Source organism: Psittacula echo (genome assembly GCF_963264785.1).
Source record: "Psittacula echo genome assembly, chromosome: 10".
Classification (NCBI taxonomy): Eukaryota; Metazoa; Chordata; class Aves; order Psittaciformes; family Psittacidae; genus Psittacula; species Psittacula echo.
The window spans coordinates 6978709-6998560 of NC_137741.1; the positions used below are offsets into that span (position 1 = coordinate 6978709).

General features: G+C 39.5%; 2 protein-coding genes across 6 annotated transcripts in view; one reads left to right on the forward strand and one right to left on the reverse strand.

The window, feature by feature from the left end:
* Positions 1 to 412: 412 nt before the first annotated feature.
* Positions 413 to 9035, reverse strand: LARP6 (La ribonucleoprotein 6, translational regulator; the record flags this gene model as incomplete). 3 transcript variants are annotated; one of them, XM_080626183.1, is made up of 3 exons in its annotated part: positions 413 to 2313; positions 3334 to 3526; positions 8929 to 9035. In XM_080626183.1, 2 exons carry the CDS (start codon positions 3373 to 3375, stop codon positions 1246 to 1248), a joined length of 1110 nt encoding a protein of 369 aa, XP_080482309.1. In that variant the 3' UTR covers positions 413 to 1245. The 3 variants fall into 3 exon arrangements, with proteins under 3 accessions (XP_080482309.1, XP_080482307.1, XP_080482308.1); XM_080626181.1 differs by lacking the exon at positions 8929 to 9035 and adding an exon at positions 6712 to 6950; XM_080626182.1 differs by lacking the exon at positions 8929 to 9035 and adding an exon at positions 3637 to 4602.
* A 140-nt stretch (positions 9036 to 9175) lies between these two features.
* The window catches only part of LRRC49 (leucine rich repeat containing 49), a gene marked incomplete at both ends in the record, with an annotated part of 48564 nt that continues 37887 nt past the window's right edge, over positions 9176 to 19852 (forward strand). Inside the window, 7 exons of one of the 3 annotated variants that reach the window (XM_080626475.1) lie at positions 9176 to 9229; positions 10034 to 10096; positions 10626 to 10713; positions 11397 to 11594; positions 13380 to 13479; positions 14433 to 14636; positions 16420 to 16486. In XM_080626475.1, the coding sequence (XP_080482601.1) occupies positions 9176 to 9229; positions 10034 to 10096; positions 10626 to 10713; positions 11397 to 11594; positions 13380 to 13479; positions 14433 to 14636; positions 16420 to 16486 (774 nt within the window). The remainder of the gene's footprint in view (positions 9230 to 10033; positions 10097 to 10625; positions 10714 to 11396; positions 11595 to 13379; positions 13480 to 14432; positions 14637 to 16419; positions 16487 to 19852) is intronic. The other 2 variants (XM_080626476.1, XM_080626477.1) reach the window with 2 other exon arrangements.

Consider the following 19852-nt stretch of genomic DNA (forward strand, 5'->3'; position numbering starts at 1 on the left):
TTCATTTAAGTACTTCTTGCTGAGCCTGCTTGTTAAATTCAGTTAATAGTGACATAACTATTGGTTAGTTTACAATATTATATAAAAAGGACTGTGACATACAGTTGGAGTGAAGCATTACCACTGGAGTAACCATCAGTAATGGCAAAGCACCTCTTTTTCCCCAACCCCCTGAACACAGTGGGAATTTCAGGTAACTATAGAATTTCACATGGTGTAAGATGAGGTTTAAGTATCTGTTCAGGTTCAGCTTGACTTATTTTTAAAGAAAACAAAATAGATCTAGACCAAGTTAATATTTTCATTTATTTCCATCTGATTATGTGAGAGAACACTTAGAGAATAGTCTCTAGTGCTCAGAGTCTCCATTCACATTGCATGAAAATACACACTTTGGTCCTACTAAACAATGCTGTCTTTGGAGATGTAAGCAAGCAGGGAGCAACTGCTTACTGTATTATAAGTTTCTCAGAGTTTTTTCTGAGACAGTCTTCAAGACTTCTACTCCTTATGATTAGGCTGGTAACATACCGCAGCTTATAATACAACCACTTAACTGTATTTACACACTGCTCATCAGGATTATAGCTTTGCAAACAATGTAGTTACATTAATGATTTATACACCTGTTTCTGTATTTTGGAATTCCAAACTAATACATTAAAAAAGTAGTAATGCAGGTATTGGCACTGCATTAGGTAAGTGCGCAAGATGATTGAGACTGGCGTGTCTCTCCTGTGAGAGACCTGGAGAGCTGGAGAAGGCTCAGGGGGTGGATCTCAATGTTTCTAATATCTGATGGGAAGGACTGAAGAAGATGAAGCTAGGCTTTTCTCAGCAATAGGTAGTAACAGGAAAAGGGGCACAAATGGAAATAGAGGAAATTCCACCTGAACAGAACTCTTTTTTACTGTGTGGATGATTGAACATAGGCACACACTGCCCAAACAGGTTGGGGAGTTTCTATCCTTCCAGATATTCAAAATCCTAAGTAAGTGACCTGTTGTGGACCCTGCTTGGGCAAAGGAGGTGGACTGGATTTCATCTCCCGAGATGCCTTCCAACCTCAACTATTCTCGAATTCTGTGACGTGAATATACAAATATACAAATGATTAAGTCTCTATATGAATACAAAATCTTTTACAGTTAAATATTGACTTAACTCAGTCATTCAAATGACAATTCTTAACAAGGCTTGAACAAAAGCAGTTGCCTGACTTGTAAGATTGTTTTAGAGAATAATTTACGTGTCCTTCGTAGCCTTCCTTCTTTCACATCCATTGTGGAATCCTTTAGTGCCATCAGGGCCTTTAGGCAGACGCAGCACCCCTACAGGTAGACCATCCGCTTTTTGTATTTTCTGAACCAATATGGGGCTAGTGATGGGACTCTTCTCTTGTGACAGAGTTTGACCTTTTCTTCTGTGTACCCAGGGGCTACCAGATGGAGTGATACTGCTATCTGAGGAATAATCCGTACACTTTGTTGGAATTTCAGGGCTAGTGCTTGGGTTAAGCTTGCGGTATTCAGCCAGAGGAGACTTTCTGGTTACTTTTCTTAATGAAGATGGACTGTTCCAAGGACTTGATCTGGGTGACACATTAGGACTCAAACGGTCATTTGGGTGAATGACCAGGCTCAAATTATGTGTAGTATTTGTTGCAGTACTTTTGCGTCCTGACAGTGGTGATGTAGGATTACTGTCTGGGTCAGAAGAGCTGTTCGCTGAAGATTCATCACCAACTATCTGAAGTTCCTCAACTCTCTTATTAAGGGATCTAACCTTCTTAAGACCCTTGCTGGTACCTTCACCATGGTTCTTGTCTTTGGGAACTTTTTTCTTTGGAGGTTTCATGCCTATTAGGACAACTTTCATGCCGGTCTCTTTCTTTTCAGCACACATAAAGTCATGAGCACGTACAGCAGCATCTACTTCTTCAAATTCTATAATTGCACACTCCTGAGTTCCCAGTTGGGTGTACCGACTGCTGACCCTCCTGATATCGGGTGGTAGGTCCTTACCAGGCTTGAGAATACGAACTGATGAAATTACACCAAAAGTAACAAACGCCTTGAGGAGATACTCCATTATCTTTTCTTGCATGCATCCATTTTCTTGTTTAAGAGCCTGCAGTTCAGAAACCATGTGGATATCATACACCAGTAACATCCTGGTAGGGAGGTTTTCACTTGGAAACACTGGAACTGGAGTATTTCTTCTAACCTTTTTGTTATCATCATTGAGCTCAAGAGAGTCTGAGTACTTCAGTGCATAGGCTGTGGTTCTCCAGTCATGGGTAAGGTGTTTCACCTTGAAGACAAACACGCATTAAGCAGTGCAAGTGATCAAACCCAGTCAAGCTACTTACAGAAAGTCTAAGGCAGATGCAAAATGTCTTGACTGGAAAAAACAACTCTTTTCTTGCTATAATTGGCATCAATGAGCTCCTGTAAAGCTTATGTCCTATTGAATTTACTGAAAATAGAAACCAAAATCATTACTTCATCTGAAAGCCTGCTCAAGTCATGTTCAGACATTTCATATCTAGGTCTGAACTGTGACCAATAGGCATGTTCTGTGGGTTTTATTTTGCAAAATTTGCCAAACAAACAGTATTTCCAAGTTAAGGACTTAATTTATTGAACTAATTTTTCCTCCTTCAAAAATTTCAGTTTAAAAAAACCCCAAACTTCTCCAAGGACTGTTTTGTAGAGTTTATCTGTTATTGGTATAATCTGTTTGGTTTGAAGAAACTGGGAGTGCCTAAATTTTCTAGGTTGAATAGCTCTGCAGAACTGTCAGAGAATCTTGACAAAATGATTCTAAATGTAATGTTAGGCATCAGTTACATACATGTTTACATAGAGGGTCCTACTGGAAAATAAATAAATAAATAAATAAACCCCACCTCACTCTTAACTGACTTCAGTTACCAGATAGTTTCTATTGCAAGGTCAGATTCACCATCCCTTCTCAGAGACAAGAGTAACTTTACCAGGATTACTTAGCTTCCTACAAGTAGCTGATCTGAAAATGTTTTTTATCCAGTGTCCTTTTTGCTATGCTCTATTCTTTCCCAGAACAATAATTTAAAAGCATAGTTGCTTAAAAGCCTGTGATTTCCCATGGCAATTAAGAATGAGTTCAGCAATTAAAGTTCTGCATGAGAACAAACCTAGCCAACACATCAAAACTGAATCAACTCCTGAGAAGCAGATAAAGACAGTAAAACTGCCTCTATAAAATAAGTTACTTTCATTTAATTTCTCCTAATGTTTCAGATTCATCAGGCTTACACAAGGCACTTTCAGACTTAAAACGTTAGCTTACTTTCTTAAAAGAAGTGAGGAGTTTAACACTGACATAGCCCATCTTATTTCTTCTGACGTGCTTTAGAAGGAAGGCATCTTTCTCAAGGTTCTCATCTGAGAAGTAATATTCAATCTGTGCTATTAACTTCTGGATCAGGTTATTTTCTGGTGGTTTCCAGTTCTGGTCAGAGTCATCATCATTCTCCCCACCACTGAAAAACAGTTAAATATCATTTTAGTAACAGATCTTCATCTTATATTAGTGGATTCAAATAGTATTTTAAAATGAAAAGATGTAACTGTAATACTGATTCCAACTTACTTTATAGGTAGGCACTGAACAGGTATCACCCTATCCATCTGAGGCAGGAGTCTAGCTCAGAGGATGCAGCTTTCCAGTCAGCATAAGGAGTCAAGTTCCTGAGCTCATTCCAAAAGATGATCTCAATGTAGAACAATGAGACATACACTAGCAGCTTGAAAACACTGCCAACTCAAATCCTATGCCAAAACGTGAAATGCAGGTGCACAAGCACTTGGTACTACACAAAGTTCTTCGCATGACAGTGTTTTATTTTTCAGTATGAAGCTATTAAATGTTGTCTAGACCTTGATGTACTTCATACGTAGTGCCATCTACCAGTGAATTCCAGTTTGATGCAATCATGATTTCTCAATCCTCTTCACTGCATGAATGCAGGAGCCAGTATCCAGGGAATAAGACAGACTGATAGGACTGTCGTCTTCCAGGTGACTTCCAGAGCGACAGAGTAACTTAACTAGCAGTTTACCAAGGGGCTTAAACTGTATGTTTCAAATTAAGGATTTTGGTGCAGCAGCAGCTCAGGTATCTCATGAAAAGCTGTATATGCACACATATGGAGGTTGCTAAGAAATCATTTTCATTTCCTCTCTCCCCCTCCCATCATGCTGTCCTAGGCATCTGTGTGAAATGGAGCACTACTGAGCATCCTATTCAGAAAAAAAAGAAGACAGTGCAGCCATGGATTTGAGGTAAACTTCTTGGAACTGACAGTCACAGCAACATTTCTGTTGCTGAAATAGAAATGACCATTTAAATTGTCATCTAGCAGTGAAGCAAATAGTTCACCCACAGACTACTGCCATGCTACTATAAGAACCATAATCATGAGTTTATCTCAAGGCAGTCATTTTTTAAAGCTGTTAGCAGTCCAGTTTTGCTGTGAGGCCATCATGAAAGCTTCTGTTTAAGGAGGAGCCACACATTTTTCCCCAGATATTTCCAAATTGTCTTAAATGGCTTTTGCAGAGCTTGTGAAATCATTAACAAGGGAGCAGGCATCACACTAGACCCCTCTGAGGGCACTCTGGCAGGGAGGATGCAGACTACTGAATCACCTTGACTTGTGGCAGTTTTGTCCTGGAGACAAACTGGAGACTGTGATTGTAATGCTGACTGATGTGCTGCCCATGCTGGGGCAAAGGCACAAACACTGCCTAGGCAGATGGTTCTGATACACATGAAGACGCTGTTCAGGTCAATGGGCTCTGCACAGGGAATGTGCTCCCAGGTGTGACAAGCAGCTCTCCGGAACCTGGCTTTTTGATGCTAATGAATTATTTACATTATAATGGTTCTTCTGATGATAAGGCAACACATTAGGGTATACATGCATATTCATTCACACAATCCTAGAATTCTCCTTGTTAATTCTCCCTAGCCACTTGACAGGCACAATTCAAAGAAATGACAAGAGTGAGAAAGTGAAAAAAAGGATTTATGTGACAATGCTGGAAGTGGAGGATAACAGATGAAGTTATGATTAAGACAGTAAAAAAAAAAAATTCAACTATTAATGGAGCTGTGAGTGCTGGTTTCAAAAGGAGGAAAGAACAAGGTTAAGTGTTTATTTTTCATTCATTATATTCCCTTGCCTTTACTACTTCTCGTTTTCATTCACTATGGATTCAGAACTAGTACTTACAACATTTAGGCATTTTTACGTATCCACACTCTGCTAAGAAAAGCTGACCTTTGGTTCAGGATGGAGTTTACAGGTTTTTTTAGAGAATTTGCATGTATTTGTAATGCATGTTTGCAAAGATCAGCACCATCCTTACACTGTTAACACACTGATTCAGAGTAAAACAGGTCTCATTTCACCTCTCAGTTACAGGTCACACTTTGAACACTGTTTCTATATTTGACATAGTTTAGCTTTTACAAAATTTTTAGGGCTCTTACAACAGCCCTCACTAAGTACTCTGCAGAAATTCCACCTACAGGAAATGCGGAAATTTGTAACTAGCTCTGTATTAATTCATAGTAATGAACAACTGGTAGTACCTCTAGGGTATGAACTCTACTGCAAAAGTAGTTGATAAATCAATGTCAGTCAACACTGACACACACACAAAAGCCTCATTCACAACTTTCATTTACTCTGTTCAGAGCTTTGTGATGGATATGATTGTCAAAACAAGGTAAGACTGAAACCCAACCTTTTAACACTATGACTCATCTGGCTACACAAGAATACATATCTGTATGGAGAATAGATTTGGGGTTTTAAATATCAAAAGTCACAAACAATATATTAAATTTTCTGGATAGGGTCTAACCTTTTGACAAGATTTTGCTGAGTCTCCAAAAGAACAAGGTATTGTATTAATAAGCACTACATGGAAATGTGATTTGCAGCATTAAGTTCCAACAGTCTCTCTAGTTTTCTGGCACAAAAATCCTAGATGTGCCTTTTACAAGTAAGATATTCTAGTAGGCATCAAAGCATCTTTAGGCATTGGTAATCAACAACTGCAACTTGTCATTAAATACAGACAACACTATGGGCATTATCAATAAGCAAAGTGTTGAGTCGATTATAAAGTGGTAGTTTCTCCTGCATTTAAACTGGTCGTGATTTCATGCCTCGACAACTTGTTTCCAAAACCACCGAACTGATCTGGTTGTCCATGCCTTAATTCTACTGAAGAAAAACAAAAGCCAAAGCAGAACACACCATCAACCAACCAGCCAACCTGAAAGCCCTTTAACAGGCAGTGAAATGGAAATGTCGAGGACACCACAGCCCGGCATTTCCCGCTGAGTGGAAGCCATGTCCCGCTCCTCCGGCAGCGCCGGGCAGCCGCCCGCAGCCTGGCCCCGGCTGTTGTCGCGGGGAGGGGGAGCAGCCGCAGCCAGAGGGGGAATCACCGCCGCTGTGGACACATCCCGCCCAGCGGCGGCCCCGCGTCACCGCTGGAGGACTTGCAGCCCCTCCCACCCTTCCCCACCGGCGTTGCATCAGCTGCGGCCGCACCGTTACGTGGGTGGCGGCGGCGGCCTCGTTCCGCGAGGCCCGCAGAGAAACGCTTGCGCCGCTGGGTCCCTTCCCTGCTGCCCCGGCGGGCTCACCTCGAGCGCCCGCAAAGCCCCGAGTCCTCCTCGCTGCAGCTGCCACCGCCCCGCGCCGCCAGACACGACTCGCCGCTGTCCTCCCCCTCTTCCTCCTCCTCTTCCTCCTCTCCCGCCGTCAGGACTGACACTCGGATCTGCACGCGGCCGTTCCCCGCTGCCAGCTCCGGGCCGCCGTCCCCAGCCCCGGGCTCCGCCGCCTCGGGGTCCTCGGGGGTGGCCGGCTGTCGCTGGGCCATGACGCTCAGGCTCAGCCCGCCGCCGCGACAGCAGCGATACCCTGGGCTGAAGCAGCCGTCGCCCGCCTCCCCTCCTCTCCCGGTCCTCTCCTGTTGAGGAGGCGGCAGCGCTGGGGCGGTGCTCCAGGTTCCGCTGTCCGGGCGCTCCCCGGCGCGGCAGCGGGAGGGTCCGTCCCTCCTCCAGCGACGCTGTCCGCAGGGCCCGGGCAAGCCGCCCAGCTAGAGTCTTTATCGCTAAGCACTAAATTGGGACTGCTTCTATTTCAGCAGAAAGCAACGGGCTCTGCACCCGAGAGGTGCGTCGCAGGTTCGCATCTCCCTGTACAGCCTCGGGGCTGCACTTCTGTGTCCGGACTAGAGTGTCACGTTTTAGGAAATTCAAAAAGATGATGCTGGGGTGTAGTGTTAAATGCTTAATGTAAGATATGGAAATAAGAAAACCGAGTGAACAAAGACATGACTGGATATATGCTGGTTTTGTAGAGAACTTCTCCATAATTCTGCATGGTACTTACACAGAATAAAACCATTTCTCTGTAAAAAGTTATTAAAATAGAGGCCCCTTTTCTCAAACACATATTGATTTGAGTGTAAAACTACTGCACTATATTTCAATGAACTGTTTCAGCTCTTAAAGTGAAATCAGCATTCATATTTTCAGGATTAGAATCTAAAGCATTTCAATTTACAGTGTAAATATTCATTCTTCAGTCAGGGAAGCTCTTTCTTACAATATTAGCTGAACCTAAACTGCTAAATGCCGGTTGGATTTTTCAAGTCATCGCTTTGTTTATGGCATCCTTGGTTTTGTCTGTACAATCTGTCTGTACAAATTATCTGAATTGTACTCTGCTGTATTGCTGAAATGTTTTCGTCTTAAAAGTCTGGATGGACAAAAAGTGAGACTGCACTCAGACGCCAGTTCTTCTCATCACTGTGACAAACAGTCCTCATGAGTCAGATGTGCTGGCATGAACACATACTGGAACTAACGCTCTGCCTCACCGATTTGGCTTATTTTTTACCATGCCTTAAGCAATGAAATATTTTGTTTACGAAATACGCTTACATGCATCACTAACCACATCTCTCAATTCTCTGCTAATAGAACAGCATTTTGTAATAAGCCTTGGGTAGGGCATCACTTCAGTATTGCTTTTGGTGGGACCAGAAATAGAAACACAAAATACGCGTTCTGTGAGATGGTACATACAGGGATTTGGGGTCTAATTTTGTATTTGAGTTCATGGGAGTTGTTTGCCTCCGTAGGTAGGAACAAGGTCAGGACTGGTATGAGCAAAGAACTATTTTATGCTGTAGCTAAAGCAAATGTTTGAGAAAGGCATTTCAGTTCACCTGATGACTCCTTCTGTTAAGGTTAAGTGAACTTGATTTTATAGGGAAGGACATGAGATCCGGGTTTTTTTGCTTTACCAGTGGTTACTGTACAGAACTGGTCTTCGGCCTCATCAATGTTCTGTTTCTTTCTTTGAAGTCCTACTATTGTATCATCTATTCTGCTATTTATAGTACATTAATAACATTGAGATAATAAGTGTAGGCAATTCACAGCCCTTCCGTTCATAGCCACGCCGTGGCTTTTCCAGCCACTAAGTTCTTGATGCGTGTGTTAAAAGCGTCCACGACTCACCTGTGGGTCTGGCAGGGCTCCGAGAACTGCCGTGTCAGCCCTGCCCAGGACTGAGGCACCGATCCAGAGCCGCCGGGCTCGGCATACTGCGGGTGACCGAGAGCCCAGGCTCACCACTCAGCCTCCCATTTCGTGACAAGTTGTTGAGGCAAAACAGGAACCTGGACGGTACGTCCGGCTTCCTGCCTTTTCAGACACAGTCACTTGCGTTTACAATTCAGACAAATATAATTGTATTCGTCTTTTTACTACCGGGGCCGGGAGGAACCGCAGCGCACGTGCGAGACCTGCTCCGCACCCTCCCGAACCCTACCCTCAGTCCCGTACCTGAGGCCGCCTCACCGGGCAGCAGATGCCGAGCGTTGCCGCCGGAGCAGGCACCAGTGACAGCAGGACGGTCGTACTCCGGTACACCGCCTCACGGCTTCCCGCCATTTCCCGGCAAGCGAGCCAGGGGCGAGGCTTGCCGAGAGCGGGCCGGAAGCGGCTGTTCCCCTGGTAACGGCGGAGCGATTTCCGACAGGGGCGGTGGCTGTCGCGGAGGTGTGAGGTGTTGTGAAGTGCTGAGGTTCGAATGGTGCCCAGCAAGTGCCGGCCCGGCAGGGGCCCTCGGGCTGTGCCCGGCCCGGTAGGTGCTGCTGTGAGGGGACGATGCGTGACAACCATCTCTATTCCTCCCCTTCCTCAGCCGTCGGTGTGCGGGGTCAGGACCGGTGGTATCCCGCGGCTCCGTGCCGCTCTTGGGCGAGCCTTGTCGCTCCTTGGAAGGGTGGTTCCTGGGCGGGGTGGCGGCTTCTCTGAGGGCGCGGCCCTGCCCCAGTGCTGTGAGGCGAGTGTTGCCGGCCGGGCTGGGGCTGGAGGCGGGGGCGGTTGCGGTTGCGGCTGCGTGCGGGCCTTGGCGGGAAGGGGTTTGGCGACTGGCGGAGCCCCATGAGGGCAGCGCTGCAAGCGGGCGACGGGAGTTCGCTGTATCGTGACTGGCGTGAAGGAGCTTCTCTTGCGTTATTTGTATGCCTCCTAGTGTTTGCTGGGAAGTAGATATATAAGTCACTTGGCTAAATATTTCTGTTAGACCTTTTGATTATTTAGAAGGTAGGTGCTGTATTTTGTCGTAGAAATCTTTTTAAAAGACCAGTACGTTTTGCCTTAAAAAAAAATAAATCTCATATTTAAATGTAAGCACTTGCTTTCCTCATAATGACGATAACATCGCCATGAAAGTCATGCTTTCAGTACATTTTTATAACTAAAACATTTTAAAAAATTAATTACCTAGTGTTACGTAGTGTGATTGATGTATTCTTCACAATAGTTCTTTTTTGGGACATTTTGCTGTTGAAAATACCTATATTGTTAAAAAAAATTGATCTTTTTGTGTTGATAAGTGGTTTTGAAAAATGTAATATTCTGTTTCTTTTCTTCTGACTTGCAGGTTAATAATTGTGGTCTCCAGCTGGTTATCCAGACCTCATCAATAGCAGATAAAAGCAAACCAGTAATTCTTACTTTTTCTGTAACAGTTATAGTAATTAGTGCCGTTATATTGTGCAGCCAGATTTGTAGGCTTTCAGATAAGAATTACCTTTTCAGTAGTAATATGTTGGTTTTTTAATATAATATCTGATAGTCTTTTGGTTATTTATTTCATCCTATTAAAGATACACAAAGGAAAAGCATGGGGATGTGCTATAGCCTGTTGTAAACTTTATATGCAATTTCTTATCTGTACTTCTTGCTCCTGTAATTGCAATATTCCTTAATGGGTGGTGGTTTGGGGTTTTTTTCCCTTTATTTAGTCTACTGCAGATGAATGACAAAGTAACTCCAATGTTTTTCTTTTGGTTTCCAACAGTGAAACTTTTCAATCATAGTATTTTAATGGAATTTTTACTGGTTTTACTGGAACAGTTATTTTTCTAAAGTGTTTGTGAGGGTTTTTTTTTAAAAAAGCAGTTGTTACTAAGGTTGTGTTTGTTTAAAGATGTCATTTGCATTTGGATAACTTAATATTTGTCTTGTTACAGTTTGAATTCAGGATAAATAAAGAACAGTCACCTTTCCACAGTAGACTTCTGCAGCATGATCTGGAAAAAAACTATTTGGGAAGGCAAGGTGATATTCAGTAGAGTTTGGTTTGTTTGTCTTTTGTATCTCTCTTGATTAACTGAATAGTAAAGAAAGACTGAATTATGATTAGAATATATGAGTGACACCTTTTCCTAATTGGCTACAGTAATTCAGTATAATTACTGCTTCATCGTGGCCTGAACCTGTTATGTTTCTACTGCCTAATGCAGATGGCCTTTCTCATCACTTTTTGTCCCTCATTCCGTCCATGGAAGGACATCCTTTCTTCTACCTGTAAAGCCACAGTCTGTCGAGTGCCCTACGATACATTCCCTCAGAAGCCACACAGTTTTCTACTGTAACATTTTATTGTGTATTTAACTAAATTAGTTTCTAATTCCTAACCCTGATATGAAGAAAGGGTTTTCATATTGTGCTTGTGTGCTTTTGGCCTTGAAAAGCAAGATGCTTAGTGATAACCACTGCTAACTGTGGTGAAGCCTGGAAGAGCCTCAACACGCAACACTTCTTGACACACTGCTGCTTGTCTGTCATATAAAACCAGTGATTGACTGGGTAGCAGATCAGTTTAATTACTATGACAATTCTTTATTCATTCTGATAAAAAATAAAGATGAACAGCTGTTCAGGATGGGTTGATTTCTAGGGATGTTACGCAACTTATGGAGTAAATATAAGTCTGTGGTTTGATTTTGTTCCCTGCACAGGAGACCAAAGATTATTAAGTCCTTTGGTGCGTAATAAGCAGCTATATCTTCCAGTACCATCCAGTCTTACAGAACTTTCTAGTTTGGAGTTGAAGCAGAATACAGGTTCTTTATCAGGATTTGGCGAGACTTCTGTTCACACACCTACAAAGTCCAGATCTCGACAAAGCAGCCACAGTATCAGTTCACATGCTTTAGGTAACAGTGAAAACTTTTCCTCTCATCTTCTTAGTCTCTGTTTTTTTTATTCTTTTAATACTGAGTGTCTTATTAAAAGGTATCATCTATAATTATCATTCTGTCATTCTAATCTATAGTTATCATTCATATGTATTATCTATAATTATCATTAATATAATTATATTAAAAGTTATCATCTATAGTTATCTTGTCCACCTGGACAAGTTCCTGTGTGATGTACTCTAGATTACCCTGCTCTTGCAGGGGGGTTGGACTAGATGATCTTTTGAGGTCCCTTCCAACCCTTGGGATTCTGTGATAAGATGTGCTTTTTCTGGCTGTCAGAATGTACAGCTGAATAGTGAGTGTTGCCTACTGTTACCTTTGGGTATTAAGACTATTTAATAGATCATTGTTGGGAAGCCACTAGAAATAATTTCCAATATATAATGTATGCATTTAAATACCAACTTTTATAAACCCTTTTTCAATGAGAGGGCAGGAATAGGGATCTTTCATACATGTTTTTAGGAAGATGACAGAAGATAAAAGTCATTGTACTTGCCATCCTGTTATATTGAAACATGATTTTTAGGTCTCCATTTCCAGTTTTACGTTTATTGGCTTAAAAACCTGCAACACAACTCTTTTAAGGCTTTTGCAACAATGTTAATTGATTGCTTTTGGTCTCGATTATCTTTTTTTCCTTCCAGTTTTATTCACTTTGAAGGATATGTAGAGAATGTTGGTTATTATATTTGTTTGTTAGAGTAGCTAGTGATAAAATATTAGAGGGTAGCACTGGAAAGATTCTAAGCTGAACAACAAAAGGATTTACTTAACTAGATATGTCTTCTAATAGCATATTCTAGGCAACAGTGAACTCGCTGTATGTAATAGTAGAGCAGTTATCTTTGTTTATTGAAGAATTAATGTTTTTCCATTAACATATTTGATTTATTTGATGGAAAAGAAAAAGAATGGGGGGGTTGGGAGCAAACTCATAGAAGATGCTCTATTTTTGTGGTAGTATGCAGGCACAATGTTCTATTTTTGACTGATGGTTTTCAGTGGATCATTTTTCCAAAATGCCGGAGCTCACAGAACACGTTTGTTGATTTATCTTGCAGGTATTTATAGCCATCTTCCTTCTTCCCCCCGTTTTAACAAAATAGATGAAGATGAATAGCTTCGTGAATATGTTTTAAAGGGCTGCCAGTTTCTTGATAATGGAGTGGAATATAATACCAATGATTACCAAGAATAATCATTGGTACACAGTTTAAAAAGACTGCATTTGTTTGTGGTTCACTGGGACTGTGTCAGTTTTTTGGTGCTTTAGTTTCTAGTTCTATCAACATCTACTTGATCTGTATCTTTCAGTTCATCTTAAGTTAGGTACTGTCTTCTTCAAGTTCAGATACTGAAATTGTGTCAATTTGGAACAAATTATACAACCTTAAACAAATTATAAAACCTTACCTTAAAACATCGTTGGGTAATTCTAACCAAAACAAAACCATCTATGAAATCATCTGCTTACAATAGATTGTTGAGAAACATATCTCAGAAATGGAACAAATGGATGTGCTTTGGAAAGAAGGATGTAAAGGGATGTAGCAGGAAAAAAAGATAAAGAAAACTTACAAAGTATTGAACAGGGACAAAAAGCACTTTCCTGTTCTGTGTAACTTTTTACTTTTAATAAGGAAGAAAATCCTGCTTTTATTATCTGTAGTTAATGAAATGATTTTACAAAGTAGTAGTTCATATATATATATTCTCTGTATGATTTCCTGATAGGTAACACAAATTTTGGGAGCAGTTCATCAATAACATTTCCTGTATTGCATCGTACTGCTGAAGAAAAAATACTGAACTGTGACAGACTTACCCTGGAAAGGTGAGAAGGTTGTGGAGCGCAAATGCCGTAGCTTGCAACTCTTGTGTCTGATGGTCTGAAGTGATGGTAATGCCTGTGGTCAGTGTTATAAGTGGGGGGGTTGGTTTTTGTTGGTTGTTTTTGTGTATGTTTGAGAACTGTGTCCCATAGAGAAATTCTGTTGAGTGTCCTTGTGATGAATATGTCCATACAGCAGTCATCTAAGGCAGTTAGGGCTTTTCACTGTAAACTGAAGAGCTAGGTTAACTGTCGAATGCAAGGTCACGAACATAATGTATAGAAAAAGGTTACGTCTCCATTAGTTCTAATCACATGTATTAACTGTAGAACTTCTTTTGTTTGTTTGGTTGGGACTAAGTTTGTGTAGTCCAAAAAGTTTTGTCAGGTTAGTAGGGCTCCTTCTGGAATAATCCTAAAATAACAGTTATTTTAGCACAATTTCCTGTATCTTTTACTCTTCACATAAACACTTAGTATTATATGCATTTATATTTCAAATGTAAAGTTCTGTAAACTAAAGAAAAATTGCATAGCCATGGAATACTGAATTCTGATCTGGGCAAGCTGATGAAAAAAATCTGATTAAAAAAAAAAAAAATTGTCAGGCTGCATCTGTTGAGATGTTAATGTGGTCATAACGTGCAACTTGTGTGTAGTTTCCATGTAGCATGCAAATCTCTTAAGAGGACAGAGGTTCAAAGAATTTTTGAAACACTTCTGTATTTTCATGCTAGGGGTTTTTGGGGTTTTTTTGTTTTTGTGGTTTTTTTTTTTTTTTTGTTTTTTTTTTGTTTTTTTTTTTTTTTATAGTAAGGAGTTACTGCCTTATTTTACAGGATTTAATTAGCAAACTATTTAAAATACTTTCTTCGTTCAGTCAGAATGAGTGAGCAGAAGGTGGGTTACCAGTTTGTTATTTACATGTGGGTTGTTTTGTTTCTCTTTCCTTCCAGGCAAAAACTGACAGTGTGCCCAATTATTGATGGGGAAGATCATCTTCGCTTATTGAATTTCCAACATAACTTTATAACTCGGATCCAAAATATTTCTAATCTGCAGCATCTTGTTTTCTTAGATTTGTATGATAACCAGATAGAAGAAATAAGTGGGGTTTCAACTCTGAGATCCCTAAGAGTCCTTTTGTTGGGAAAGAACAGGTAATATTAATAAAACTAAGCTAAAGCACCTTACTTCTTTGTGATGTAACAACTGTTTCTGTTACTTACAGAGTTTTGGAATTGGCTGTGTGACCAGTGATCTGGTCCCTAACATTAGCTAAGTGTTAGGGATCCCACTGAGAAAGCACATAGTTTTGGCTCCTGATGTTGTTCATAAACTTCCTTTCTTATAAAAGTTTTAGCAACAGTTCTGAAATACTTTATGTATATTCATCTCATCTTCTGTTCTGATTGACTATTTAATATATGTTCTCATATTTGTGTGACAGGTGGAATCTCTTTTCACATCACCTGCAGTATTTGTTGATTCTTTAACCTATGAAAAATATTTCTGCCTGATGTGTTTATTTTAGGAAAAAAAAATCAGGCGGATGAATCATGGATTTTATTGCTTATTTATTGATTCTATTCTGTTGGGAGATAAAATATGCTAGTTGTATTACTTTCTAAAGATACAGTTCAAATCTTGTAGCCTTTAATAGAAGTATCTATGGAATTGCTGACACATCTAAGGTTTTTGCTTTGATTTTGTTCAGTTTTCTTATTTTCTTTACATTCAATAAATGAAGAACTGGTAAACAAACTTCAGTCATGTGCAGATTATAAAGAATGCATCTCCTAATTCAGCCTGCATTCAAAACTGGCAATTTACAATTGTGCTTATCTTATTAGAGCTGTCCTGGGTTCAGCTGTGAGCAGTTACTTTTCTTCCTAGTAGCTGGTGCAGTGCTGTGTTTGAGCTTTAGTCTGAGAACAATGCTTATAACACACTGATGGTTTAGTTGTTGCTAAGTAATGCTTATTCTGATCAAGGGCAGAGCTAATAGCTTTTATATTACAAATCTCACCTGTACAAATTAATTTTGTGTATAGCAACATATTGGGGCGTGGGAACAGTAATTTTAAGGAATTATTGTCCAAATCATAACTACATAGAGTGCTGTATGCTTTGTTTACATATAAGTATGGTTTAGAGGTTAAGGTAGGACAAGACTTTCTCATAAATGATTACAGATTGGACACAGTGTTAGCAATGTGTCTTCAGCTTGATATAATCTTAGATTAGTCTTGAAAAAAATGCGTAATACACATGATGTTTAATATCATCAGCCAGTAGATGATGCTGTTGAGTATATAATAACCTAGGTTTGGAACCTGAGAAGATAGGACAGGGCAGAAAAGTTTTAAGACAACAAAGTTGTACAGTAGGAGAAGAAATAGTGCCAAATCTGTCTTGTCTAGAAATTGCCAGTGGCTTTCAGTTTTGTTTTGCTTGGTTTTTTTTTTTTTGGTTGGTTGTGTGTGGTGGTTTTTTGTTTGTGTTTCATTGTTGGGCTGGGGTTTTTGAGAGGTATGGGGGGGAATTCTGTGTTCGGAATCCTAAACTGTCAAAAGCTTGTGTTGCTGTAGTCTTTCTGGCTTGGAATTAGCTGTTTGCCAATAATAATGTGTGTGAGAACTGTTACTATTATTTAGGTATCTGGATAGGTTGATTGTTGACTTTGTTTTCAAGTGGTGCAAGTATTAATTCCCTTTTCATCTTCCTAGAAGCACCATGTACATACTGCTGCTATTAGATTAATGACAGAAAGGAAGGTGATAGTTAAAGGCATAAACTCTTTTTTTAACCTGTTTCAGAACTTTTTTATTCTGTTACTCTTGGTAGGCAGGAACAAATGGCCAGGTGTTGTATTAGATGGAAAATGAGTAATACTTTTAATCTAATACGAAAAATAATTATGTCATAATTGAAATCTTGCAGAATAAAGAAGATCTCAAATCTGGACAACCTAAAAAATCTTGATGTTTTAGATCTTCATGGAAATCAGGTACAGTACAATAACCTGGTGGTTAGATGTCATGCATTTCCTGTGTTTTTTACAAAACTGCTACTTTGAAAGGGAACTCGTAGCAAATTTTGCAACTCTTGAGGTAACAGAAATCAGTAAATCAATAAAAGGTGGCATGATGTTATTTTGAATTTGGTATCAAGCCTCATATACTTTCATCATTGTACTTCTGGAAAATTACAGTGATTAAAATGCCGAGTCAACTGAGTATAATAGCACTCACGTCTACAGAATAGTAATCTAGTATAAGCAGTTGTGGTGTTAAAGTAACATAGCCTTAGAAGTCATAGAAAAATTTCAGATCCCGTTGATGGTTGTGTTGTTCCTACTGTTGATCTTACAGAGCAAGATCACTTTCATATCTGTTGAAGATTAAAATTTGTACAGGAAAAAGCCATTGCGTCCAAGCTCTTGATTGATTCATGCTTCTGAATGGTCTTCATTTGCTTTATGTCTATTCAGTTTCCCAAATTTGACACTAAGCAGTCATTTCCATTTCAAGTGATGTCTAAAGTTTTAACTGTACTAAATAGGAGAGGAAGATTCTTGGCTAACAGCTATGTCAGAAGCAGCATGGTGTATTATGTGCCAGCCAGATACAGTATTCTTTTATAAAATAAATTTAAAACACATGATAGAAAATGTTCTGTAATCGAGCTGTTGAAAACAAGGTATGGTTATTGTGACTATATGAGACCAGTGTATGCGTTTTACTGGATTCATGTTCTGAGAGTTTTAATGTCTTAACTGATTTCTCTGTCTTCTTTATTATGTATTTGCTTGACAGTGGGGAATGGAAATGTGTCTGTATGAGTCCCTTTATGTTAATTAGAACTTTATTAGGAGTTTTGGGCATAGTGCTGGACTGGCTGGTGCTAGATCAGCTTCGTAGTAAAGGCCTGCTTTGGTCCAGAGAACATAACAAATCCTGTATCATTAGTTACATAGTAAATCTCTGGAGCATAAGAAATGCTTTTCTTTTTCAGAAGATGTAAATCATAAATGTGCATTTGAAGGCCATGAATCAGAATCCTAGAATGGTTAGGCTTGGAAAGGACCTTAAGATCCATCTAGTTCCAGCCTCCCTGCCATGGGCAGGTGTGCCTTTCACTAGACCGTGTTGCCCGATGCTCTGTCCTGCTTGGCTTTGAACACTGCCAGGAATGTGTTAGGAACATTAGGAAATGGAATGAATTGTTTTCTGCCTTTTCTTTTTTTTGGTAGGCATGGTGTATTTTTCATGGGAAGACAACTAAAGACTATGAACTCCTATTAATAAATTATCTTTCTGTTTCTTTATAGTTTAATATGAAAACTTGCATAGCTTTAAACTTGTTTTCCTGTCTGCCTTCAGCAGCTCTCTTTTGATTGGGGGTTTTGCCTTTTGAAATTGCTGTGCCTTAGTTAATAGAAGATGAGGGAACACAATTTTTGAGTTGTAAACACAGTTCTGTTAAAGGGAGAATATTTGGTGAGTGATCTTTATTGCAGTGGAGGATTAGCTAAGTATTTGTTGCTTGCATACAGTTTACTTGAGATAAGAGTGAACTTGCATTCAGTGATTCTGGTATCGCTAGCTTTCCCCTGTCGTGGTGTAATTCCAGAAGGCAATTTAACATGCTAAACTCCCGTAGATGAGAAGAGTCATATAAGTAAAATGCTACCATTTATATGATGTTGCGTGGCAACAATAACTTTACTGCTACAATACACTATGGAATGTAAATTACAACAGTAGTATCACTGCTTATAATACAGAACAGAGTTTTTCCATAGTCTTTGTTTTCATGGTTTAGCTTGTCTGATGTCATTAAATAAAACCCATAAAATTCAATGTAGCAGGTTATAGCAGATTCCAGTAAATCCTCCTCATGCCTTTTGGCAAGTCATGCTACCAGATTGATTCTTTGGTGAATGTGATATTACGTGATTCTTTCCAAGGATATTGAAGGTGCTCACATGTCTGGCAAGAAAATTTAGTCTTTTAACTACAATTTTTCCTCTTTATTGTTTGTGTATCTTATAGGACATAGTTACAATACTAAAATACCTTACATGTAATATCCCTAACATAATATCTGACCAAATTTTTTTCATTTTTACTGGAGTAGTTTAATTCACTACAGGAATATTCTAAGGTGCTTGCAATAATTTTATTTTATTGGTGTTCAAAGCTGTTTTTAATAATGCACAGTATCTCTTAGATGTTACCTGTGATCCCAAATGATCATTGGACAATGAAATCTTGTGTGCAAGTTGTATTAAAGCTAGTTGAAATGCATCAGACTGACAAAAAACATGAACTCTTCCATAATGCACAGTATTTCTGTATAAAGTAAGAAATCTCAGTGGTCACTCTCAGTAGATGCAGAATAGAATTGCTCAAATATATGTCCAGAATATGAATATTGTTAATCTTATTTTCCAAAAATAGTGGTAGAGTCTAGGTAGAAATTATTTATTTTTGTTAATGTTCATGGAGTAGTAGCAGTTAAGAGAAAAGCTAGATTTCCTGGTTTAGTCTTTATCTTCCCTCCTTCTCTCTCGGAGTATAAATCAGTCCCATAGATGGAATGCAGATTGTGAAACTTAGAAGACTGGAATGTTTCCAAAAGGTTGGAGGTGAGGAAAAACAGGAGGAGGAAAAATTCATTTTTGTACTCTTCTGGGAAAGTATTTTGATTTATTTGGGTGCTGGGTTTTTTGGATAATATGGTTTGGTCTGAGCTTTAAGACTTCTCCTACCCAAGTGAGAAATGTCCTGGTGACTGGATGAGCTTTAAAACATTGAGGTATAGTATTCCACAGTGCCTAATAATAAACCTTATATGGCTTTTGTTTTTCCAAATCAAGGTTTCAAGTGCATTAGTAATTAAAGGAAATACCTTTGTACAATAAATATCCAAGAGAAGGTTAAAAAAAAAAAAAAAAAAAGTAATGCGTAATCAAATATTGCACTCAGTGCCTGTGCTTTATGAAAAGGACAAAGTGTGAATTCCCTTGTCATACTACTACTCTTAGCCTGCTTTTCTTCATGATTTAGAGAGGCTTTTGATTTTACTACTGCCCAGTATAAAATTGTAAGAAAACACAGCATCTTAATAACATTTAATTTTCATGTAGACTCTGTTTCTATGGTTATTAAAACTCTAATATGAACATAAATACGACATCAGGGATCCACCTGTCCGAGAAGGGCAAGAGAATCTATGGCAGCAGCCTGGCTATTTAATGCAGTACAAATTTCACCCAATTTTGAACTGAACATTTAATTTCTAAGCAGTGTGCTTCTGTGCACTGTGGAGAGAATGCTGTTTGTTGACTTGGTCTTTGTTGTCAAGGTGA